General features: G+C 33.2%; 2 protein-coding genes across 2 annotated transcripts; both read right to left on the reverse strand.

Moving 5' to 3' along the window:
• Positions 1 to 1,990: 1,990 nt before the first annotated feature.
• Positions 1,991 to 5,071, reverse strand: LOC124434783 (pre-mRNA-splicing factor 38A-like). The gene is made up of 9 exons (XM_046984695.1): positions 4,622 to 5,071; positions 4,268 to 4,427; positions 3,680 to 3,801; positions 3,500 to 3,585; positions 3,366 to 3,407; positions 3,191 to 3,265; positions 3,005 to 3,078; positions 2,872 to 2,925; positions 1,991 to 2,512 (listed from the first exon to the last, which is right to left on the reverse strand). The coding sequence occupies exons 1-9, from the start codon at positions 4,749 to 4,751 to the stop codon at positions 2,260 to 2,262; spliced, it is 996 nt and encodes a 331-aa protein (XP_046840651.1). The 5' UTR covers positions 4,752 to 5,071; the 3' UTR covers positions 1,991 to 2,259.
• Positions 5,072 to 5,864: 793 nt separating this feature from the next.
• LOC124434666 (sperm flagellar protein 2-like) lies at positions 5,865 to 25,769 on the reverse strand. Its single transcript, XM_046984552.1, is given in 58 exon segments — positions 5,865 to 6,050; positions 6,124 to 6,249; positions 6,339 to 6,419; positions 6,575 to 6,631; positions 7,041 to 7,193; positions 7,789 to 7,851; positions 7,973 to 8,044; positions 8,267 to 8,500; positions 8,649 to 8,726; positions 9,023 to 9,130; positions 9,238 to 9,337; positions 9,431 to 9,501; positions 9,985 to 10,052; positions 10,517 to 10,615; positions 11,080 to 11,254; positions 11,584 to 11,631; positions 11,773 to 11,908; positions 11,984 to 12,182; positions 12,255 to 12,456; positions 12,710 to 12,848; positions 12,959 to 13,086; positions 13,258 to 13,367; positions 13,591 to 13,773; positions 14,005 to 14,109; positions 14,188 to 14,218; positions 14,321 to 14,400; positions 14,460 to 14,551; positions 15,901 to 16,036; positions 16,132 to 16,203; positions 16,206 to 16,218; positions 16,406 to 16,519; positions 16,578 to 16,641; positions 16,731 to 16,834; positions 16,921 to 17,030; positions 18,211 to 18,292; positions 18,481 to 18,581; positions 18,841 to 18,943; positions 19,053 to 19,169; positions 19,297 to 19,392; positions 19,464 to 19,536; positions 19,628 to 19,689; positions 20,146 to 20,271; positions 20,393 to 20,462; positions 20,586 to 20,620; positions 20,748 to 20,831; positions 21,105 to 21,167; positions 21,412 to 21,480; positions 21,741 to 21,813; positions 21,910 to 21,989; positions 23,396 to 23,443; positions 23,517 to 23,556; positions 23,836 to 23,882; positions 24,042 to 24,105; positions 24,540 to 24,646; positions 24,734 to 24,904; positions 24,984 to 25,065; positions 25,209 to 25,311; positions 25,643 to 25,769. Coding segments are annotated over 58 exon segments (5,568 nt in total). The 5' UTR covers positions 25,701 to 25,769; the 3' UTR covers positions 5,865 to 5,987.
• Positions 25,770 to 25,876: the final 107 nt, after the last annotated feature.

Genomic DNA, 25,876 nt, shown 5'->3' on the forward strand with positions numbered 1-25,876 from the left:
TGATTAATAATCATTGATATGTATATTGGCTTTTCCCTTATTCGTCTTTTCTCTTCGCATAAAATCATGGATGAGAAAAAGCTATGAAAAAGTTAGAGATTTGTTTCAATAATGAACATTTCCATAAACACTTGGAATCATTTGTGTTTTCATTGGTCCTCATCCAAAACTCTCAAGCGTACACTAGGCGCTTGAACTACGTTCAATTTCATAAAGCTATCTTCAAACTAGCGTCGTTGTTTCTCCTCTATCAATAGAGTACTCTTCTCACAATACTCCATCTGTATATACAAAGTTTGCAGAGTACACTTTGTATCTTCCTGCAAATCTCTTGTGGTGATTGCTTCCTCTTCACTTTAGAAATCAGATTCCTTGTCCTAAAGGAAAGATGCTGGTAGTTATTTTTACATATCTTCAGCAACATTATGAACAATTCCCACTACTATATACCAAGTGAGCCAACAAGCTTCCAAACTATATATGTGATTCATCAACATTTCTTTTGAACATATCTTCAGTAGATTTATTGTTATTAATGGTTGTATTTGTATAGGAACCTTGTCCTTGCTAGCGCTTTTATCGTCATTGTGTTGAAATTGAATGCAGTGACAACAATATTGTCAATATTTACATTCTTGCTTGTTTAGCACAATTTGATAAATTATAAAGAATAAAGATGAGGGTAAAGGTTTGCTATTATATCATAAATGCTCTTCGTGTTTCTGCACTTTAAGTATGCAATGCAATAGTAAACAAGGTACTACATCAAAACCAACATAAAAGAAGTTCAATTCCTTGATAGTTCAATAACTTTTAGCATCCATGTTTTTTGATGTTTTTGACAACTCAATTAACACAATGGCTGTTACAATGACCTTGTCTATAGTGGTGATGGTGGTCATTTTAGTGGTGGCAGTAATTGTAGACGTGGAGGTGGTGACAGTGGTGGTGTTGGTGGAGGTAGTGGTGATGAGGTGGTGGTGGTGGTGGTGGTGGTGATGTGTGGTAGTGGGTGAGTGGTGGTGGTGGTGGTGGTGGAGTGGGTGTGGTGGAGGTGGTGGTGTGGTGGTGGTGGGTGGGTGGTGGTGGTGGTGGGTGGTGGTGGTGGTGGTGGTGGTGTGATAGTGGGTGGTGAGGTGGTGGGTGTGTGAGGTGGTGGTGGAATGGTGGTGGAGGTGGTGACAGTGGTGGTGGTGGGTGGAGGGTGGTGATAGTGGTGGGGTAGTGGTGGAGGTAGTGGTGGTGGTAGTGACAGTGGTGGTGATGGTGGAGGTAGTGGTGATAGTGGTGGGGGTGTTAAGATATGCTCTCATATTCTTCCCGTGATTAGCAAATCATAAATTCAAGTGTAAGTAATTAGATGACTAATGTTAAGAGATACTTATAATGTTATCAAGACAATATTTTTTATAGTTCCTAGTAGTTTTCCGTTGACGTCAATAAACCATATTTGTTAGCAGAACCCAAAATAATCTTACGTAAATTTTGTATAAATAGAAGTAGTTAAATCATTGTAAAATAGAAGACGTTGAACATTAAATGTGATCGTATAGTTATCTGTAATATTTGTTGTCAAATTATACTAGGTACATGGCTACATGAGTAGTGGTGGTAGTGGTGGTGGTGGTGAGTGGTGGTGATGGAGGTAGTGGTGATGTGGGTGGGGGTGGTGGTGGAGGTAGTGGTGATGGTGGTGACAGTGGTGGTGATGGTGGAGGTAGTGGTGATAGTGGTGGGGGTAGTGGTGGAGGTAGTGGTGATAGTAATTGTGGAGGTGGAGATGGTGAGAGTGGTGGTGGTGATAGTGGTGAGGGTGGTGACAGTGATGGTGATGGTGGAGGTAGTGGTGATAGTGGTGGGGGTAGTGGTGATAGTGGTGGTGGTAATTGCAGAGATGGATGTGGTGACACCCTAGTCATTGGCATTAATGAATACAATAGTGATCCAGTTTGAGTAGAGAGAAAAGAGAAAATAAACGGTCAAATGACAGTTTAATTTTTACTATTTATCACTATTTTATTGTAATTTACCATTTTTTACATGCATTTTATTCTATTTGCCCAGCAAACTCTTCAATTGAGAGAAGATTATCTACACCAAAGAGTCATATATTCAGACAAATGAACGCCTATACAATATCGAGGAAAACAGTTAAAATATCATAAAAACCATGATATAATATCATAAAACTTTCAAGATACAACAAGAAAACCTGGCAAGTTTTACAATAACTGTACATAAATGATTTTATAAAACTTGTTAAGGTTTTAAAGGCTTAAGACCAAGTTTAGCTCTCAATGCATTCGCTTCTTCAATTTCCAAACTTTCTTGACTCATCTCTGTTTTTCCTCCACGTCTACTCAACTTTCGTGATTTATGCGGTGAAGGAGAACGAGACTGTGAACGACGACGATGACGACGAGCAGGCGAGTGGTCACGACGAGTTGGCGAGTGATGACGACGAGTTGGCGAACGACTTCGACTTCGATGTCTGTGACGACGTGGAGAAATACTTGAACAAAAAAAATAACTATAATTAACAAAATAGTTTTCATCTCTTTACCTACGATGCATATCAATCGTATCCAATAGCCCAGAAGAATTATCTGCTATACATTACTACTCAAGGTATAGTTTACAAGCAGTCTTAATTACTACCAAAGACCGTATCCTTTGGCGCCCAGAGGATCATAAATCATGGCACAATGTTTTATTTATGCTCCACGCTTTGTTTGCACTGATTGAAGAATGAAATCGAAATGTTGAAAACGGTCTCTAAACACATGTTCCTGGCAAATTGTTCATCATCCCACATCATTTAGAATGTCATAGAAATAAAAACATTTAAAGCAATACGTAATGTTAAATAACCTTCTTCTTCGAGGTGATCGAGATCGACGTCTGGGTGAACGCGAATGACTTCGTCTAGAAAGATAAAATATATACAAGAAAACAAGCAAAAATGATAATGAAAACTTTCTTTATTCGATATACGTAAGTATACCGTGATCGAGGGGATCGTCGACGTTTTCTATGTCTATCTGGAGTGGGTGACTTGTGATGGCGAGGAGAAGGAGCCTGAAAACAAATGTTCATATTTAAATGTTGACTGCATAAAATTACATTGATAATTGGTTTTTTTCAACGTAATCAAAGTAAATTTCAATGTAAAAATGTTCAAAGTTCATACTTTCTCTTCTTCTTCTTCTTCTTCTTCTTCATCTTCTGATTCAAGAGCATCCAAGTCATCTTCTAAAGCACTTCGCTGCAAAAATAGTTCAGTAATTAGAGCAAAACAACATGATAATGAACACAAAAATATTTTACTAACATTGTAAATATTTATGAAATAAAAATATACTAACTCTCGGCTCAATCTGATTAATACTCTCCAGAAGATGTCGTTTCTAACGAAAAAAGGGAAAAAAGTTTGACACTTTCTAGGGATTCAATTTGATTTTTCAATTTTACAATTTCACAAGAAGAACTGCTTAAATACCTGAATTCTTGGTAAAATTATATCACAAACTCTGTCCTCTCTTAATAATTCATCCACAAACTCATCAATGTGAGTTAATTCAAACACTGACATAAAAAAAATTTGTAAATGATTATGGGGAGCATGATAATGTTATTTTATCGTTAAATAATTCATATTTACTTAACGATTATATCTTACCACCCATTTTATTTTTTACTTTTAGTTTTCTATAATCGTTAAGGAGTGGTTCCAGGTAATTATAAACATCTAGCGCTGTTCCTACAAGCCTCATGTATATAGCACCAAGAGCTCGAACATACCTATTTAATTATAAAAAATTACATTAATAGTAATTTATCAGCATGGTTTTGTTATAATGAAATTACTTAAGTCCATTTCTTTGCAACAGTAAAAACACTGCTTTTTGAAAGGTTATAAATGAAAAGCAAAAAACTAATCCGTAAACGATATTAAAGTAAGACAGATAAATGTTTGATTGTTTGCTTCCATGACATGTTGAGAATGATCAAATTATCAGGTATAAATTGCTGATAATTAATAACGTATTTTGCCACTAAAAAACAGTCATAAAGAAACTTAACTTTTTGAGACTAGAAATTCATTAAAGATTGGAAAATAATTAAGTGTCCAATTTTAGGCATGATAATTAAGTGGTGCAATATTTACCAACAATAGATATGTTCTCAACAGGTCAACGTCAAGGATAAGACTGACATTGTAACAATTTCTCTACTTCATAGATGATACTACAATTCTTACTCTTACTTGTAATCGTCGTTTTTGATAAATTCAACCACTATTTCCTTTTCAGGTTGAATTTGTAACATTTTCAATACAAGACAGAGAAATGGAGTAGGTTTAATATTGCCCCCAAATGTTCCACCAATGTATTCAAGATTCATCGCTTTGTCTACCAAAAGTTCAGCTGGAAAAGAATGGATTGAATTGTTTGCCATTGAAAATATCCATCTGAATAATCAATCAAGCTTTCGTGTTTTATATCGACTATCAACTCTTCTAAGAAATATTACTTCAAATATTAATTATGTAAAATTGAGCCAAAAGGTTTCACTGAATTGAAAATTCACACAGAATATGCAATTTGAATTAAGAACTTACCACTTAACGCAAAACATTGTTCCTTCCAATATTTAGACTCATATATCCTTGTCCGAACAATTTTCTCCACCAAATATTGAGGATTTGTCCCTTTTACAGTTTTGGCGTCAGTTACCGTTCTGTTCGCCATGATGGATACTGTTTATCATCCACTAAAACGACCTAGCTTTAGTTAATGATGGATACTGTTTATCATCCACTAAAACGACCTGATTGCAACCACTGAAGAACAACTGCAAGCACTATTAGACCAGGTTGTGGAAGCGAGCGCTGAAATGGGCCTGACTATCAACTGTGATAAAACCAAATCGATGGTAGTCAGCAAACTTGCAGAAAAGCCCCACTGTTACTTGAGAATTGGCAACGACCATATTGAGGAGAAGGAAAGCTTCAACTACCTTGGAAGTCTGCTGACGACCGATGTGAGATGCAAAAAGGAAGTGAAGAAGAGAATTGCTGTTGCAAAATTGAAATTTCAAGATTTGCGATCCATCTTTGTCAACCGAAACTTATCAATGCCACTCAAAATACGATTACTCAAATGCTACATTTGGTCAATCTTGACTTACGGCTGTGAAGCCTGGACTCTAACTGCTGACCTGGAGAAAAACTTAGAAGCAGCAGAAATGTGGTTTTTTTGAGAAGGATGTTGAAAGTGTCATTTATTGATCACGTCTCAAATGAAGAGGTTATGAGAAGAGCCGGTGTGAAGAGAGAACTACTCTCCGTAATAATCGAGAGACAACTTCGTTTTCTTGGCCACGTAGTTCGGAAGGAAGGCCTGGAATGTGTTGCGCTGCAAGGAAAAATCGAAGGGAAAAGAGCACGAGGCCGTCAACGCATAACGTATTTGGACAGAGTTAAGAAAGTTACCGGAATCGCCAACACTGCAGAAATCTTTGCCTGTGCTCGTAACCGTCAACGTTGGAGAGACATGGTAGCCCAAGCATGCATCATGCATGGCACCTGAACAGAACAAAAACGACCTAGATTTAGTTAATGATGGATACTGTTTATCATCCACTAAAACGACCTAGCTTAAGCCAATGATGGATACTGTTTATCATCTACTAAAACGACCTAGATTTAGCCATGACATCATTGACATAATGAAAGTTTGCTTGAACGTCTTCAATCAGGATGTAAAAATTTTCATGAGAGAAAAACATTGCTGCAAGCATTGGTTGCAAGACGTTACTTGTAAAATAAGTAGATAAAAAAGCAGAGCTGTTACACATGAAAATACTATTTTTATAGTTATATATTTTCATTTAAATAAGTTAAAAACGATATCAAAAGAAGATAAATTTCGATATATATATAAACGCATGTTGTGCATAAAACATTATTTAAACATTATGGAGCATTAACAAGGTTCACCCAAGGACGATCTTTCTAATCTGTCAGACTTCAAAATGCTTTCAAGATTCTATAACAAAACAAAAACAAAATTCACGACGTTGAAAGAACATAACAATAAACATCATAATCATTAAACTCACGTGATATTTATAATTGCAACATGTTTTTATAAAGTCTTGTATGATTGGGTGTTGATATAAAACATGAAATGGTAAAGAAGCTGTGTCATTTGCACCCAATTCAACATAAACACCACTTAAGGTCTCCTAAAATTATAACAAAATTTATAATTCAACAATGTACGTGTGTAATATTTTAAAGGCTTGTATTCATGTAAAATCATAGTGAAACTAACCGTCGACAGTGGTTTGAGTTCTGAAGATGCTCCTTTAAAACGCTGTTCGTGGATCGATTCGTTGCTTCCATGACGCAACACCTGCAGAAGTGAAAATTCGAAAGTCAGTTCAGTAGAAATGTTCAGTTATGTAGAAATGTTATGAATTCTACATGTATGTACGTTGCTGATACTTTGACGAGCAAATTGAAACAAAAATATGAGAATATAAGAAGAAACGTTTATCTTTCATTTACCTTAACTAAGTTTCCTAAGGTTATCTTGGCATTACCTCCAGGTACATTAGCGGTTACCTAAATTAAACAATGCAAAAGATCAAAAAGAGAAAAACAAAAAATCGAAATTTAATGTTAAATAAACACAGCTTATAAATATTCGGTAATTACACTTAGAGAAAAATACAATAGCCGAATTTCATAAATCACCAGTTTAGCTCAACCGTTGTTTTAATTTGAATGTAATAAGTCGTCAGTTACACGTGCAAATATATAGGACATAAAATGAAAATGAAGGCTTTGTAATATCATTAAGTGAAAATGAGCTTTTTGAATGTTTACCATACAATAATTTGGGAATAATTTCAATCAAAAAGTGAACAAACTTCATTAAACGGAACAGATGTTGTATTTAGCTTTGATGAAAATAATCTTTCCATCTCAAGATTTATTTTAACATTATTAGAAACAATGAAACTATAAAAACCTTGGCGACAGGGTGAGTTTTTTTTTCTTCATCCTTCATAAGATTTTCCTCATTTCGAAAAAATGACAATGAAGGCAAGTGCTGTCGACAAACGACCATCAATGCCTTCAATAAACCCTTAACAGGATTCTCATCCATTGAAAAGTGTAAAAGCTTTACAAAAAAAAGCAAAGATACATGAAACCGTGAATAACAAACAATTAACGTTAAGATGATAGATTTAACTACATATATTGTTGTTGTACATGCAATCAAACATCTTCTTCTCATGGCTCTGACTCAAGATAGCAACATTTTAACTATAAGTAGCTAGGTATCCTAAACCATTCGGTCAAAACCTTTTGCACAAACTGTCGTAATTTCGTTGTATTTTGTAGATATTTTCCACAGAAAAATGATTATAATTATCAACTTATTATATTACTTTTTCCATTCACTATGGTATTTGCGATATTTAGAACTATTTTCAGATTTGTCACCACGACAAAGTCTCTATTTTATTATTTAAGAAAAATGATTTTCATCTATCTTTCATTTTTTAAATCAATTGTGCGAAACTACGCTCATGAGCACCAACATCTGAACACAACTCAAATACATTAAACCTTGATTGAAAAACGGAGATTTGCAGAGGGAATAAATACTTTCAAAAGCAGTTGAGGACGGAAAATATATAGCTACTGTAGCGATACAGATGGAAATGAATGATTAATTTCTCGAAGTGCATGGTACTACAGCTAAAACTTACAAAATCTTCATAGTTCATCGCTGGCGGAACTTTGCTTGAGTCACAAAATATTTTGAAAAAAAGCTAAAATAATAAAAACAGAACCAACACAAATCAATGTTAAGTAAACAAATAGAAAATTATAACATCGTAAATACATGATATAAGTTGGAGTCAAATATTTTTTTCGTACAAAATTTTTGACCTGTTTAAGAAGCTTCAAACGAGGATAATTGTTGTTATCTTCATCATCTTCCTCCATAAACCACAACTTCACCTAATAAAAAATTACCCAAAAAATCATCACGAGTAGAGAATTTTTAACTTCATTGAAAGCAGCCTTTAAAATCTAGATGAATAATTCTGTCAACGTTAACTAGGCACTAAGTAAGATGGGGAGGTGGAGTGTAATATTTCTAGGAGTTCCGATACATTTCAAGAATTGCGTGTTTTCTCTACATAATTCTACGTTCATAAATACTAAAGAAAATCATCACACCTGTAAAAATTCGTTTTCGTTAACAAATCGCATATTCTCGCGATCAATTTTCTTGAACTTTGAAATCATGTCAAGCAATTGTTTACGTGACGGCATTGCTAAGGGACTGGATGCTAGTAACAAAAATCTTTTCCAATTAACAAACTCTGAGTCAAGCGAGATTTGAGAAGCCAATGTTTGAAGTTGAACACTAGTTTGTCGACTCCACAAATCCGGTAACATTTCCATACCAAACTACAATAAAAAAATGATTTGTGCGAGAAAAAATAACTCAACAATGTGATCAATTTCTACGACTCAAAAATGTTGAGGAGAGGAAAGGCTTTCATTAACAAAATGAAAAACTTGCATGTATTATGAAGAATAAAAAATCCACACTTACACTAGTTGACGTAAGGTCCAGAAACATATCAACAAATGCTTGACATGATATAAGACCTGAAGGTGCAGCTTTGACAAACTGAAATAAATATTTAATAATAAATGAAATCCACGAAATCGTGCAAATGAATACATAATCAAAAGTCTGCAATCAAACTAACAAAACAAAAAAAAAACGCAAAAGAGAGCTTGAAGCGCCACATTGTATGAACTACACGTCAAAAAGCACGGAGAAAAACCTACTATGACTAATCATCTTTACCGGAGACATTTTTAGCCGCTATTTTGAGCCTTGATACTGCTAAGTCTATCGTGACAGTTTTCTCTGTTTGAATCATTTCTAGTAACATTCTGTTGAAGACATAACATGGTTACCTGTTTGTAAAGATTTGTAAGTTGAACAACAGTAAAATAGAGATTTTCAGTCATTTCCTTAGGACTGAGCGGAGGAGGTGGGCTGGCAGTCTCATATACATGCACATCCTGAAACAAAAAAAATATTTATTAAACAAAAATGACTGAAGGTTTGTAAAATATTTCAGCAAGAGAAATCATTTTATGATAATGGTTGTACATAGCCAAACGTTTACCAAATCAACGATGAAATCTTTATCTTCCAGGGTAAGTCGATGTTGAAGTCTTTCTTCTTTCTCAATAGCATTTCGTGCAAGATCTGCCATCGCTTGAATACTATACAAATAAAAGCATGATTATGATTCAGGCCAAGAAAAATTTTATGATGTGTGAAAGGCAAATATGCCTGAGTTGCAGTGCTTGCTTCACCTTTCCATTTCCTGAAGAAATCTCTCTCCCAACCAGTCGTCCATATCCTGGTAAGTTGAATCAGCTTTTGTCTAAAGGTTTATAAAAAACGTTTGACAATTCCTTAAATTATAATTTTGTTACAGAACAGAGACTTTTTCATGGTGACAAATCTAATATTTCCTTGATAAACGAATATACCAAGACGAATAAAATATTCTAGGCAGATTTGATGAAACCTGCTAAAACACAAATGAAAGTGAAGACACCATGCATTTGAGAAGAAAATTCATCAGGTGTAAACGTCTGCAAATTGTTTGAGTGATTCAACGTATATTTTTACCAGTTTATAGTGTGATGATCTCATCCTGTACAAGATGAAGGTGTAAAATAGTACTAATTTGTGCTATAGCTGTTACTACGCAGGGAAAATATGCTCTTCAAGGCAATATTATGACTTGTTAATGTCGATGTATTGTGATTAATTTAATGTCGTTTTCAAAATAAGGCATCCTTTAAGGTTGTCTGATATTGATTTCATATACAAAATATAAATGTATAAAACAATATTAAACCTTTAAATCTTGTAACACAGCAACGGATCGATTCCTCACCATTTCAACACGACTGCGCAAGCAAATATCTGAAATTATGAAAAATATTTATATTTTTTAAATGCAGTGCTTTCCAACGATGAAGCTTCAGTAGAACAGATGAAGAAAGTGAAAAAGTGAAACATCGTAGAATTGTTTACGATGGATAAAAAATTAAACCTGCTTATCCAACACTCTTTGTTTAATAATTTCTGTATAGTTTCCCTTAAATCGAGTTACATCAACTTTTATTGGTTTTTTTGATTGTTTTTTTGTAACTAACAACGAGGAGTGTTTTTAGTGATTTGATACGTCCAAAAAATAGAAAAACGTTATATACAAAATTTATCGTTAATTTTTAATAGTGAAACAAACACCTAGATAATATTAATGTTGTGGATATTTCATAATGTTCAAAGTAAACAACAACAGGTAGTATTAACTTATTTTAAGGTCATGCTCACGTCATATTAATGATAGCAGTATATTTTCAATTTAAATTAAAAAACTACACCTTCGAAATGAATGGCTGCTAGAAATTCACGGCGAATTTTTTCCTTCAATTTTTTTTTCGTTTTCTCTTCTTCACTTTCAGCTTCGACGTTTAAAGGAGCTGTTGATGAATAGAAAACTACGTCAGTATATTTGGGGGAGCTGTGGCTAGGTAACTAGTATGAACCTTTTCCCCCTTTCCCTATGTGTCTTACCCTAGTTCCCCCAGCATGTGCTTTCCCCCCTGCGTCTTACCCTAGTTCCCCCACCCCTTCCCAGTTCCCCAGCATGCGTCTTACCCAGCATGCGTCTTACCCTAGCCCCCAGCATGCGTCTTACCCTACCCAGCCTTCCCAGCATGCGTCTTACCCTAGTTCCCTCCCATGTGTTTTTCCTAGTCATGTATCTTACCCAAGTTTTTGTATCGAAGAGTTGACACTCCGTTGCAAGTGAATTTCGACAAAAAGATATAAGTACGATAGACAGTTTGGAGATCGCTTATTTCAATTTAATTTGTTTTATGAATAAAATCTATTGACGGTAAACAAATGCCATGTTTAAATAAAAAGTGTAAATCATACACACCAGGTGTGACAGTTTCTTGTACTTTTCCCTTGTTCGCACTTTTTCCTGCTTTTTTATCAGTTTTTTTATCTTTTCCTGTCCCTCCTCCTTTCTTTCCAATGTCTTTTTCTTTCTCTCGAAGAACTTCTGCCATTTTATTCGCTTCTTCTTCTTGCTCACCTTGATCAAGATTTGCCTGATGAAGAGTAAAATAATTAGCAGAGCAGACTGATGTTAAAATTAAGGTTAACATGGGATGAATTTTAACGTTGTGGACATTCAGATAAATTTAGGATAACATGGAATAAAGATTGATGTTGAGGAATTCAGGTAAAAATAAGGATAACATGGGATAGAGATTGATGTTGAGGAATTCAGGTAAAAATAAGGACAACATGGGATAAAGATTGATGTTGAGGAAATTCAGGTAAAAATAAGGATAACTAATCATTATTTCAAAGTATAAAGCATGATTAACGATGAAGAATTTGACAATAAATAACAGACAAAAAAATCATAATATACCAGATTATCAATGACAGCAAGAGCATTGTAAAAACCATCAAAAATTAGCTAGAAAAGAAAAATATTTATAAAAAAAATTGGTAAAACATCACGCCATAACGCTTCTTCACGTATGTAGATATTCCTCAAATCTGAAGAATAAAATTCTTAGAATTAAAATATAATTTTTTGGAATATTTTGACACGTACTCTTTCATCAGGATCGCATGGTAAAACAGGTGTTTCACATTGATTATCCCGTTTTTCCTTTGAAGACCGTTTGTTGTTTTTCTCTTTCATTAATGCTCCATCGCCAGATTTGGGACGACGAGGAACCAGAGGAATTCTGGGAATTTAAATGATGGATATATTTATTAAGTATCATCAATGATCTAATACATAATGTGTTGAAGATATCGACCTGTTGCGATGATTTTCACCTTCAGCCGTTGCACCATCAGGACTTTTAACATTTTCACCATCTCTTTTACCAGTAGTATATTTCACTTCACTATCACAACTTTTATCACTCACAGATGACTGTAAAGTAGGAACAATGGCAGGTAGATCTACCAGCGGAATACGACAAATTTCCGAGCAAGCTTCAACTGGAGGTTTACCTTTAATGTTGAGAAATATATGAACAAGAGGTTTGTTGGTTTAGAAAGACAAAGACTGTGAAAAATTGCTACCATCGACTGAATTGTAATAATCTTTCAAAACTCGATAAGTATCTTGATGACGATCCACTTCAATTTGCATTAAAGTCAAATAGTGATTTGTCAATAATCCCAAACGATCTTGAAGCCATCCGTCTTCCATTACTATATTTCTTTCTTTTTCCGCCATTTCCTTTCGACTATCACAAATCTCGTGCAAACGATCACAAAGATCCTAGGAAAGAAAAGACATTAAAATCTAACAATGATATCATTCGGGGCATAAAATCGTAACCAAAAGCGGCTGAAAATGAAGGGTAAATCTATAGCCGAAAAGGGAAAAAAAACTTTGCATGTGTAGCAGAGTAAAATGTTTGTAGTAAAATTTTCAAATTTTCTTATTACCAGTTTCCATTTAAAAATACTGAAGAAAACCCCATGTTATTCCAATAAGTGTGTACATGTAATTTTGCATAAGATAATCTTACGTCAATTTGTTGATGTAATTCAGCTTTAACATCGTCATCAGATCGCATATCCTGCGTAATGTCATTATAGTAGTTTTGCCATTGAAGAACATATTCTTCTTTTTCATCTGGTCTTCGTAGAAATGACAAGAAATCTTTCCTATTTCACAAATAATGACAAAAGTTTGGATGGGTAATAATTTTCGTCAATTTCCATCCATGCAATGAACATTATTAAAAGTAAACAATTATTTATAACCACATCACTACCTTGTACCATAAAAGTATCTGTAAATCAACTCTCGTTCTTGACGAATTTCTCGAAAAACCTTTTTACATGTATCAATGTAGGTTTCTTCAATATTTTCCCAACGATTTACAAGAATATCCACGAACGACTACAAAAATAAAAAAATTATACTACCATTACATAAAAATTTTCCATGAGAAATATTGTTTTTCATACTACGATAGTAAAACCATATTTTATCAACCACAGTGTTTTACTTCCACAGTAAATGATTTCATTAATAGTTGTTTACTAAATTTCTTTTGTGCGTTAAATTTACATTTTCTATTGCTTCATCAACATATTCCCATTCTTTGGATCCAGGTTCTGGGCCATCACTCTGAATAACCGGTTCAACAGGTTCATCTTCCACCAACTCCTGTTTTTTCACTATAAAACAAATGAAGATTTTATTATAGAAAATATAGCTACGATCCTTAAGCTAGTTAAAAACTAAACTCCTACAAAATTATTTTCTCCATTCAAATTCTCCGTTCAAACCAAAGTTATACACTTATGCTAAGAGTACAGTTATATATTCAAGAAACTCGTCTTCGTTTATGACAACCGTCACATTACAAAGTTTAAGTCTGACAAAGAGATAACATTTTACCGGGTGATTTAGCAAGACCTGCCCGTATAGCTGTTGAAGATTTAATTTTTGATCCTTTCCTTGACACTGACGGAGAAATTTTCTTTGAAGCAGGACGTATGCTTTTTTTGGATGATTTTGGTGAAACTGATTTCCGAGGTGGCGAATCATCTTTAGAAATCATTTGAGATGGTTGTGGTGATACTAAAATACGGAGGTAGAAATCATTTGAGATGGTTGTGGTGACACTAAAATACGGAGGTAGAAATCATTTGAGATGGTTGTGGTGACACTAAAATACGGAGGTAGAAATCATTTGAGATGGTTGTGGTGACACTAAAATACGGAGGTAGAAATAAGTAAAAAAACAAGAAGTATTTTGTGTTCAGTAGTTTCTTAGATCAACAAATATTTCAAAATAAATTAATGCTTGACCTATTTTCTTGTCTTTTATTTCCTCATTTGTAACAAGAGTATTTAAAGCATTATCTTTATCTTTTTTTTCATTCATCGAATCATCGATTGTCGATTGCTCCGTTACTAAACATAGAAAAGCAACAAATTTCCCATAAAAATGATACAAAATATCTGGATAAAAAAAATTCTCTTGAATTTTACCTTCAATCAAAGCATTTGTAAGAATGTTTTCCTGAAATAAAGATTATATCAATTCCTAACACGTAAATTCGAGCAACTTATACATCAAAATATGTTAGTGTTACGTATCATAATATTTGAAAAAATTCATTACAACGTCGTCTTTTTTTTCACTTTCTTGGATTTTTTCCATGATCGTCATAAGAATTGATGCTACATTATCATTAACCTCCTCTAAAAAAATAATATCAACGTTTGATTTGTGATTAGTTGTTCAAATCAGGAAAACTAACCAATTGACCGATGAACATCAAGTTTAGTCAGGATTCCAAATTTATTGAACCACTTCTCGAGTTTCGACCAAGATTCATCAAAACCAGTTATCCTACAAGATTCAAATCAAGAACTAGAAATCCAGGGAGAAGCAAAGTTTCAAAAAAAGTACTGCCTTTTGACTAGTAATTTGATTCAATCATAAAATGTTTCATACATTTATTTCTCCATTAACTTCCATTTAATTTTAATTCATGTATCATGAGGTGATCCATGTATCATGGGGTGATTCATGTATCATGAGGTGATTCATGTATCATGAGGTGATTCATGTATCATGAGGTGATTCATGTATCATGAGGTGATTCATGTATCATGAGGTGATTCATGTATCATGAGGTGATTCATGTATCATGAGGTGATTCATGTATCGTGAGGTGATTCATGTATCGTGAGGTGATTCATGTATCGTGAGGTGATTCATGTATCATGAGGTGATTCATGTATCGTGAGGTGATTCATGTATCATGAGGTGATTCATGTACCATGAGGTAAACATCCATTGACTTTATGGCCAATAAAAACATTTTTCATAAAACCTATCACATGGCACAGTCTAAATAACCGCTTGTTGTCACTGGTTTACATGTAGCTAAGTCATTTTCTTTCTGTCCATGTTGTAATGTCTATGGTTGTGTTCTATGGTTATCACTGTGGCTACTTTGCATTCACGCCTGGCCGGTAGCGGTCTTTCAAGCAACGAGTTTAAAAATGCATTTTTTAACACAAGGATGAAGAAAAACAACACCAATATAATAAATGACTGAAAACTTATAAAATGTTTCTGAGAGCATCTAGCTCGCTCAGACACAAACTATTCAAAATTTTTATTAGCATCTCCCACCGAAACGTAAACGCGCGACGCTCTACTGTCTCGGGGTATGGGAAGTTTTTTAACTGCTTTAAATTTCGTAAATTTAAAGCAATTTTCAGGAAAAAAAATTATTCCCTTCATGTATTTCACCAATTCAAGTTATAAAATAAAATTATTAAGATCGATAAATATCTTTGTGGGTTGTACCTTTGTTGTATTGGTTGTACCTTTGTTGTATTGGTTGTACCTTTGTTGTATTGGTTGTACCTTTGTTGTATTGGTTGTACCTTTGTTGTATTGGTTGTACCTTTGTTGTATTGGTTGTACCTTTGTTGTATTGTTTGTACCTTTGTTGTATTGGTTGTACCTTTGTTGTATTGGTTGTACCTTTGTTGTATTGGTTGTACCTTTGTTGTATTGGTTGTACCTTTGTTGTATTGGTTGTACCTTTGTTGTATTGGTTGTACCTTTGTTGTATTGGTTGTTCCTTTGTTGTATTGGTTGTACCTTTGTTGTATTGGTTGTACCTTTGTTGTATTGGTTGTACCTTTGTTGTATTGGTTGTACCTTTGTTGTATTGGTTGTACCTTTGTTGTATTTGCTCTTTGTCATTTGAAGGATCAGGAAATGGATGAATTTTTTCTTGTTTTCCAATACCAGTATAAGAACCTTCGAGAGGAGGCTTAAACTCTTGATGATATACTTCACCATTGCTTGGAATGTCTACATGATTATAAAATAAACAACTATGACAGTTTTTGCTTTCATGCACAAATTAAATTAAAGCATTAAAAAAAAGATATGGTTTATAATCTCACATGTTCTTCCCTCGCTGCGACGTAAAATCACTTCATCAGATACATCAAATAATATCACAGTATCAATACCGCTTTCAGAGGAGGAGGCTACATTAACAATATAGAATAAACCAACTTGCTTTTCTTATATATATTAAGAATTGCAAGATAACACAGTATGATGTAAATTATTTGACGTACTATAACTACGGGTAACTGATGCACGCAAGAACTATAATATATACTAACAATGTCCGAACAAAGAAAATGACTTTATGTTGGAAGAATTACTGACCTCTATATCAGGATGAGGATCAGGAGCGATACGAGATTTCTTTCCTTTCATTTTGCCATCTTTTGTTTTAGTATCTTTAGTTGCATCATAGCCAGTAAGTGATTTCTCCAACAACTAAAAACACAAAAATTGTTATGAACCAAACAAAAAGATTTCTACGTTGAAAACTTACCTTTGCTTGGTTTATCGTTGAAGGAAAGCCATCTAATATCCAACCTGTGCCAGATGGAATCTCTCTATGAAATTAACAAAAACGTTTATCATACAACTCGTAAATTAGCATAAAACATATGAATTGTATAAGCCATGTTTATACAAAAAATACCTTATCGCATCAATCATAATATCAACTAATATTTGGTCAGAAATTTCTTTTCCTTTTTTTAAGCATTCATACGCCTTTTTGCCTAAAATTGTCCGCAATGAAGCCTGGAAGAAATCATTCCAACATTCAAAAACAATTAAAATGTAAACTCTAAAAAACTTCATTACATTGTAAGAAATTTTCAGTGAACCTTTGTAGCCACAGAATTCTCCTCTTTCAACTCGTCTTCAGGGGTTTTATTTTGCACGAACTGTTCATTGACTTCTGTCATTCTGCTGGGGCTGCTTGCCTCATGATTTTCTAAGTATATGACAGTTCAATCGACAAAGATAATCGATACAAACATGACTGAAAAGAATTGTTTGAACCCTGGAGTATCGCTACATGTTTGTACATGTAGAACGTCCACTACAATGTCCAAATTGGTGAAGTCTTAAGAAGCAACTGTTGATGTTTGACTGAATTGTCGACATTCTTAAGTGACTCTAAAGATGACTTCAGTCCTTCTCAGGACTTCACTAATCTGGAAAATCAACATCTAGGCAAACTTGTAAAACATGACTGAAATTTTTTGATTTTCTTACGAAACACAACAAAACAGTAGAACATCATTGAAAGATTGGAATCTTACGTTGAAGGAGCGAAAGCTTAGCTAACTCGAAGGCTTGGAAGCTTATGAACGCTAAAGGAATGGAAGCTTAGCTAACTTGAAGGCTTGGAAGCTTATGAACGCTAAAGGAGTGAAAGCTTAGCTAACTTGAAGGCTTGGAAGCTTATGAACGCTAAAGGAATGGAAGCTTAGCTAACTTGAAGGCTTGGAAGGTTATGAACACTAAAGGAATGGAACCTTAGCTAACTTGAAGGCTTGGAAGCTTATGAACGCTAAAGGAGTGAAAGCTTAGCTAACTTGAAGGCTTGGAAGCTTATGAACGCTAAAGGAGCGAAAGCTTAGCTAACTTGAAGGCTTGGAAGCCTATGAACGCTAAAGGAATGGAAGCTTAGCTAACTTGAAGGCTTGGAAGCTCATGAACGCTAAAGGAGTGAAAGCTTAGCTAACTTGAAGGCTTGGAAGCTTATGAACGCTAAAGGAATGGAACCTTAGCTAACTTGAAGGCTTGGAAGCTCGTGAACGCTAAAGGAGTGAAAGCTTAGCTAACTTGAAGGCTTGGAGCTTATGAACGCTAAAGGAATGGAAGCTTAGCTAACTTGAAGGCTTGGAAGCTTATGAACGCTAAAGGAATGGAAGCTTAGATAACTTGAAGGCTTGGAAGCTTATGAACGCTAAAGGAATGGAACCTTAGCTAACTTGAAGGCTTGGAAGCTCGTGAACGCTAAAGGAGTGAAAGCTTAGCTAACTTGAAGGCTTGGAAGCTTATGAACGCTAAAGGAATGGAAGCTTAGCTAACTTGAAGGCTTGGAAGCTTATGAACGCTAAAGGAATGGAAGCTTAGCTAACTTGAAGGAATGGAAGCTTAGCTACCTTTCGTTTCCTCCATCGAGTGTTCAAACGTCTTATCATCTTGATCAACAGGTTTTTCCTCAACTAATGCTTCATTCTCAGGCTAAAAATTTAAATTATTCAGCTAAAACACCACATATGGATACGTAGGTAAAACTTTGTTGTCAGTAAACCTGTCGTCAAAAACTGCTGTCAAAATTGTTGACAAAGACAGTCAGAGTTGTAAAACAGTATTACTAAACAATTTCAAATCGTAAACTCAACGATAAAACTTCGTAGAGAACTCCATACCTGAATATTATTGATTATTTCTTTTTTGTTTTCTTCAGCATGGTAAATTTCAATTACATCTTTAACAAGTTCATCAATACACAAACTCACAACTCTATGACCTAAACATAATTTTTACCCACATATACAAAATAGAAAATTTTATAGCCACATCTCTTATTTGTAACAAACATGAAAAATTTATGGACAAATTTCTTATACCATAAAATACTTCAATTTTGGCGGTGGCAAATTGTAGTTGCGTAATAAAACGTAAAGACAAAGTTGAACAATAAGAAAAAAATCTGATTATAACTTCCTACAAAAAACTTTCAATATAATATTTTAACTCCTCAACGACATAATTTCGTTGACACTTGCCTGAAACAAAATGATTTGCAGCAGACGTTTTGCCAGTAAAAAATTTTCCCAGAAAACAAGCTTTGATCGGAAATGGTGGAAAGTCGGGAGTTGGCGAAGGACACTAAAATGAACATAAAAAATGGACGGTAAAATCTAAAAAAATGACCTTCAATGGAGAGTTTTTCTTTAGATACGAGTGGTAGATACGAGAACATGAAACAATGACACACCTCTGGTGGATAAATGATTTTAAATAATTTCTGAATAATATGACCAAGGATTGGATTATCTTTGGGTGGAATATGATCTGAAGTATCATCACTTTGTTGCCATTCACCAACAGCCATCTGAAAACAATAAAAATCATGAATATTCTAAATGGTACATAAATCATTAATTTCAATACTAAATTCATAATTTTAATACTAAATCCAAAGTTTAAATACTCTAGAAAATGTATATTCATAAACTCACTCTATATTCAACAAAGTCTGACTCATCCGTCAACATGTTTTTCTCTTCTTCAATAATCGCAAGTTTTGATTTCTCCATCTCATCTTCACACAAATCCTTTAAAATTTGACTTATACCATAAAATCTTTCATGTTCGTAAGTGAAAACTAAAGAATATGTACACTCACCGAAGATTGATAGAGAGGCAAAGCAGCGTCAAAATAACCTTTCCATTCACGAATTAATTTCTCAGGAACATTTCTAAAGTAACGGAGCAAAGTATTAACACTCAGAAGAAACATCATTATGATGACTACTGCTGAACAAAATGACTGCGGGAAACATTTTTCACCTGTCCGTTAGTTCACGATATTCACCAATTTTACAACTCAGGTCTACAACATCTGACAAAATCTGAATGAGAAAAATTATGATTTTCAATTGCAACTGATGTTTTAGCAGAAGAGTAAAAAAGGATTACAGAGGTTAAGGTAGGACGATAAGTGTCACAGAGAGTAAGAGGAACAGATATAGTTAGTGATAGTAAAGATTAGTGAGGATGAAGGATTACAGAGGTTAAGGTAGGACAATAAGTGTCACAGAGAGTGAGAGGAACAGATATAGTTAGTGATAGTAAAGATTAGTGAGGATAAAGACTGGAGAAAGTGCAAAATATCTAGAGTTTGATAACATAAGGAAAGAGAAAGTTAAAAATAGTGGAAAAAGCGAAAATAAGTATAGAAGTTGCATGGTCACGTGGAGAAAGAGTTAATCATTCAAAAGTTTTCAAGACTTTGAAGAAAATGTTCGTAGCCGTTCTAAATCAAGCTTCAGTGCAAACACTAGATGAAAAAACAAAAAGTATTCTACCTTTTTACAAATGTCAAAATGTTTTTCATATTTTGCCTTTCTTCGTTCTTCCAACAGTTCTTTCCGTTGTTGTTTATCTCGCTCTATTTTATGTTTATATTCAATTTGCGATAGAAGACACATCTCCTATACAGTAAAACAAAAATTTTTTGCTTGAAATAAAATGGTAAAATCATACTGATATGAAATGGCTATCAAAGACATAGATTTCTTTCAAACAAAGGTCAATGCAAGTAAATTTAAGTACCGCTTCCCTATTTAAAGCATCTTCGAAATCTTTTAAGCGTCTTTCTGCGTATTGCTTTTCACGAAATATCCTAAAGAAAGCAAAAATTGCTTTTTCCAAAACAAAAAACAACAGCACAAGAATCCTATTTCCATGCGATAACTACTATATGGTATAAATTTTTCAACTGACGACAAATTCGCTCAATGTCTACCTGTTTTCTTTAATAATTTGTTTTTCACGTCTTATCTGTCAATACAGAGGGAATTTAATCTCAACACAACTAAATGACTGTAGCTAAAGTTAATAAGCATTTAAATTACATTCTCTCTCCCCTTGTACAACCATTCCAAATTTTATGTTTACAAATTTTTACCTGCATAAGTTGAACAGTAATTCTTTTTTCTTGTTGAGACTGTCTCATCAGACGTTTTACCAACATTTCTTCTCGCCGTTCCTCCTAAGTTATAGCTCAGCGAAATATGAAAATAACTCGTAAAAATTATTGAAAGAAAATGCACTTCTTGTTTTTGTATATGCTGACATTCATACACGTCTTTAAAACTTTATACTTCCTCAAAGGATATCAACGCTCAAAAGTAACATGCAGAAAATATAATTTAAAAAAATTGTATAAAGATTTTAAGCAAGCAATTTTTTTCAAACCACAAATGATTGCATGTACGAGATTTTATACATTACTTTGCAATAACTACAACAAAAGAAATCTTACCTCTTGAGCTTCGTGGGCTTTTAGTTGTTCAATCAAAACTCTTCTTCTTCTTTTTTCCCGTTCCTGAAATCAAATACATTAAAAACTAATACTATAAAATACGATGTTGAGATCTTCAAATGCGCACCAAAATTATTGTTTATACAGAGAATATTAAAATGTTAGGAAACACATGGAAAATTTAATATCTCTGTCATCAATTGTAGAAAAAAGAATTGTAAATATAAAACAGCTATTTATGAAGTAAATAAAATGCCAGTGACGTTTTTGTATTGCTACAATTAAAATATAATTGGTCATAAAACACCTTTCTAGCGACACTATTTTCGTTCAATTTCTTTTTTATCTGAGAAACATAATCGTCGCCTGATGTTTTCTAAAAAAAACATAAAAATTCTAATAAATATCCATGAGAGATTATATCAAAAAATTTAGAAGCTAATGCAAAAATAATAGTTCTTTATTGGATCTAGTGTACACAAAAATAGAGTTTCTTTATAACAATCAACTATGTCATTCGTTCTTGCCATCATCAATTCATTTGTCAATAAAAAGAAGTATTCAAAATAAGAAAAGTTTGTAAATACATCGCGTCGATAGATGTGATATTTTCACTGTCTGTATGTTAATGCTTACCAGTAAAATAGGTTGAAGTGGTTTTCGACGAGATCTTCTGTCGAAATCAACACGCTCATTCTCTTCAAAATAACTGTATAAAAATGATGTAAATTTTTTTCAATATCTCCCATTAAATGTGATAAATATTCAAGAAATAACAGATATCATAAAAAAATATATATCTTACTCTTCCAGTTGCATTGAGCTCTGATGAGGAATAAGATTTTTCATCGTCTCTTCAAATAAAGCAATGTCTTCTTTAACTTCCTGAATTGTTGGAAAAAAACTTCACATGACGATAGTTGTTTAAGTACACAAGGAAACATTCTACATGTGTAAATTCTACATGTGTAAATTCTACATGTGTAACATTCTACATGTGTAACATTCTACATGTGTAACATTCTACATGTGTAACATTCTACATGTGTAATTCTACATGTGCACCATTCTACATGTGTAACATTCTAAATGTGTTATTTCTACATGTGTAACATTCTACATGTGTAAATTCTACATGTGTAACATTCTACATGTGTAACATTCTACATGTGTAACATTCTACATGTGTAAATTCTACATGTGTAACATTCTACATGTGTAACATTCTACATGTGTAACATTCTACATGTGTAACATTCTACATGTGTAATTCTACATGTGCACCATTCTACATGTGTAACATTCTAAATGTGTTATTTCTACATGTGTAACATTCTACATGTGTAACATTCTACATGTGTAAATTCTACATGTGTAACATTCTACATGTGTAACATTCTACATGTGTAACATTCTACTTGTGTAACATTCTACATGTGTAACATTCTACATGTGTAACATTCTACATGTGTAATTCTACATGTGCACCATTCTACATGTGTAACATTCTAAATGTGTTATTTCTACATGTGTAACATTCTACATGTGTAACATTCTACATGTGTAAATTCTGCATGTGTAACATTCTGCATGTGTAACATTCTACATGTGTAACATTCTACATGTGTAACATTCTACATGTGTAACATTCTACATGTGTAATTCTACATGTGCACCATTCTACATGTGTAACATTCTAAATGTGTTATTTCTACATGTGTAACATTCTACATGTGTAAATTCAACATGTGTAAATTCTACATGTGTAACATTCTACATGTGTAAATTCTACATGTGTAACATTCTACATGTGTAACATTCTACATGTGTAACATTATACATGTGTAACATTCTACATGTGTAACATTCCACATGTGTAACATTCTACATGTGTAACATTCTACATGTGTAACATTCTACATGTGTAACATTCTACATGTGTAACATTCTACATCTGTAACATTCTACATGTGTAAATTCTACATGTGTAACATTCTACATGTGTAACATTCTACATGTGTAACATTCTACATGTGTAACATTTTACATGTGTAACATTTTACATGTGTAACATTCTACATGTGTAACATTCTACATGTGTAACATTTTACATGTGTAACATTCTACATGTGTAACATTTTACATGTGTAACATTCTACATGTGTAACATTTTACATGTGTAACATTCTACATGTGTAACATTCTATGCATGTAAATGGATGTCAAAAAGCATTAGGTTTCATGTAAACTCATACTATTTCATCAGAAAATATTCTTGAAACATTTTATACTTGTATCTCCATTTCTCTGTCAACTTCTTTCTTTGTTTTCAACAATCTCTACAAAACATAAATAATTAACAATTGCCATAGAAAAAACAAAAAATATTATGAGAAAATTTGAATAATCAACCTTCGAAGGTGGAGGCTTTTGAATGTTTACTTGAGCATCCCTAAAGTTGAATACTTTTTAATCAAATCATTCGATGTTTTCACTGAAAGATTAGTCTGCCCAAACATCAAAAATTTACAAAATAGTTCAATATGTAATGACAACATATGTGTATTAAAAATTATGAGTGTTTACATAATTAGCAGGATAATTCATATCATTTGTTGATAATTCACATTATTTGTGGATATTTCACATCATTGGTGGACAATTCATGTAGTTGTCAAATTGATTGTTTTCAAAACACTTTAAAACAAAAATGAATTGAACAAAATCTTACTTGATCCTTTGCATCACCTCATTTTGCTTGTCACGAATAAGTCGTGACTAAAATGAAGAAACAAAAATTTATTTGATCTAGCAGCAAACACCATTGGCTAGTACATGCTGTATTAATACATACTCATATGTAGATAAAGTAGAAGTACAAATCTGCCATCATGAAATCTTCATAAAAAATATTGCCAATAAATTAACACAACTAACCTTCTCTAATCCTTGTTGACGCACATCTTCTTTATATTTCTTTGACAAAAACTCTTCTTTTTTTCTAGAAACAATCACATAAATACATAATGTTGAATGTAAGCATTTCTACTGAAATATTCATAAAAACCAAACATTTTTGGTTGTGGAGATCATGAATATGAACATTTTTAAATTCATCTACGGTTATTCTAGAATATATATTGTACAAATTCATAAAGTGAATGGTTTTAACTTGAAAATATTATTATAATTCACAATTGGTATATGATGATTGTACAAGTTCGTCAAGACTTGAGAAGAACTATATATTGTTTTAAGTGTTTACTAACATTTTGACATGCCTTAGCACTATAGTCATATATGTATAGTACGTATTCTTGTTGTTTAAAAAAAAATGTGTTAGAGATTTTGAAATAACTCAGAGTAAACCCTCATTCAAAAAACTACACCTGCACGATGCTTTCTAATTTAGAAATAGAGTATTTTAGATCATACTTGGCTTTCAAAGCAAGTTCTTCCTGATGTTTTCGCTTGTTTTGGTATCTCTCCATCATTGTTTCAATATTCACATCAACTTGCCTGGGAACAAGTTGCTTTAATTGCTATAGAAATGAAAATAATTTGTTCAAACATTGCAAAAAACATTTTATTAATAGTTTAGCAAATATGAATATATGCATATCATTCACCTCTTTATAAATAGCACTTTCTATACTTTCTAGTTTAACTGGTGCGCTAGGTCGCATAGTTTCCATGGCAACTCCTGTTAATTTTTTCTTAGCTTTTCTTCCTAAAGCAATGAATAGTTGATAGAGAAGTCTTGAAGCAGCACCATGATTCTCATTCATTATAGATTTTGCCTAAAAAAACAAAAAAAATTGATAAGAGGTACATATATGGGTACATAGAGTTCTATAAGGATACATGTATTATACTCACAACATTGATATTATAAGGAATTTCCAAAAGCTTCATTACAGACTCGATTCTCGTAAAATTATTAAGTTTTGATTCAGCAGTTCTGCAAAACAGAAATTTTTGGCAATCTTTGGAAAATCGCAATTACAATTGTAATGTGTTTTTAATTAGAAATTAGTAATTATATTTCATTTTTCAAAATTCTGGATCTACTACCAAACTATGTATGATTTTTTAATTGCTTACCGTCCTTTGGAAAAAAAGGAAAAATCATCTTGTATGCCATATTTAAAGAGAATTTCACCAAACAAAAAGCCACTGCTAAACAATCTGGACACATTCTCTTTGTCTTAAAGCAAATGCATGTTTACATTAGAAAATTTAAAATATTTTTTTATAGGTAAAAAGAAAAGAAATTGCAATTTGCAAAATAGATTTCTGTTCTGCAAGTGTTGAGCGTTAACTACAAGCTGGCAGTACAAAAACCATATGCGTTAATTTCATGGATATCTTCTAGTTTGCACACTGCACAAAGTGGTGCTAGAAATATTTAATGGATGGATAAATTGCCTGACATTGAGTCATTGACAAAAACATTTTTATAAAAGCACCACTTCAAAAAATTTTGCAGAACAATACTTAGATTTTACTAAGAATAATATAACGCAAGTAACTACTACCAACGACAGAACTGAGTTTAACATCGTCATTCAACCACTTGCACAGAATATCAGTCATCTTTCAAAATATTTATTCATCTGAAGCAAAATCTCTCATCTTCTCCATCATAATCAGCCATGTTTTGTTACCATGACAACGACGCGTACGACCTGCACACAGGCTGTAAAGTTAGGCATTAGGAGGGTATTTCTATTTACGTAAATAGTGAGGTAATCGTTATTAATTGGACTGGA

Source organism: Xenia sp. Carnegie-2017, unplaced genomic scaffold, assembly GCF_021976095.1.
Source record: "Xenia sp. Carnegie-2017 unplaced genomic scaffold, XeniaSp_v1 HiC_scaffold_1, whole genome shotgun sequence".
Taxonomy (NCBI): domain Eukaryota; kingdom Metazoa; phylum Cnidaria; class Anthozoa; order Malacalcyonacea; family Xeniidae; genus Xenia; species Xenia sp. Carnegie-2017.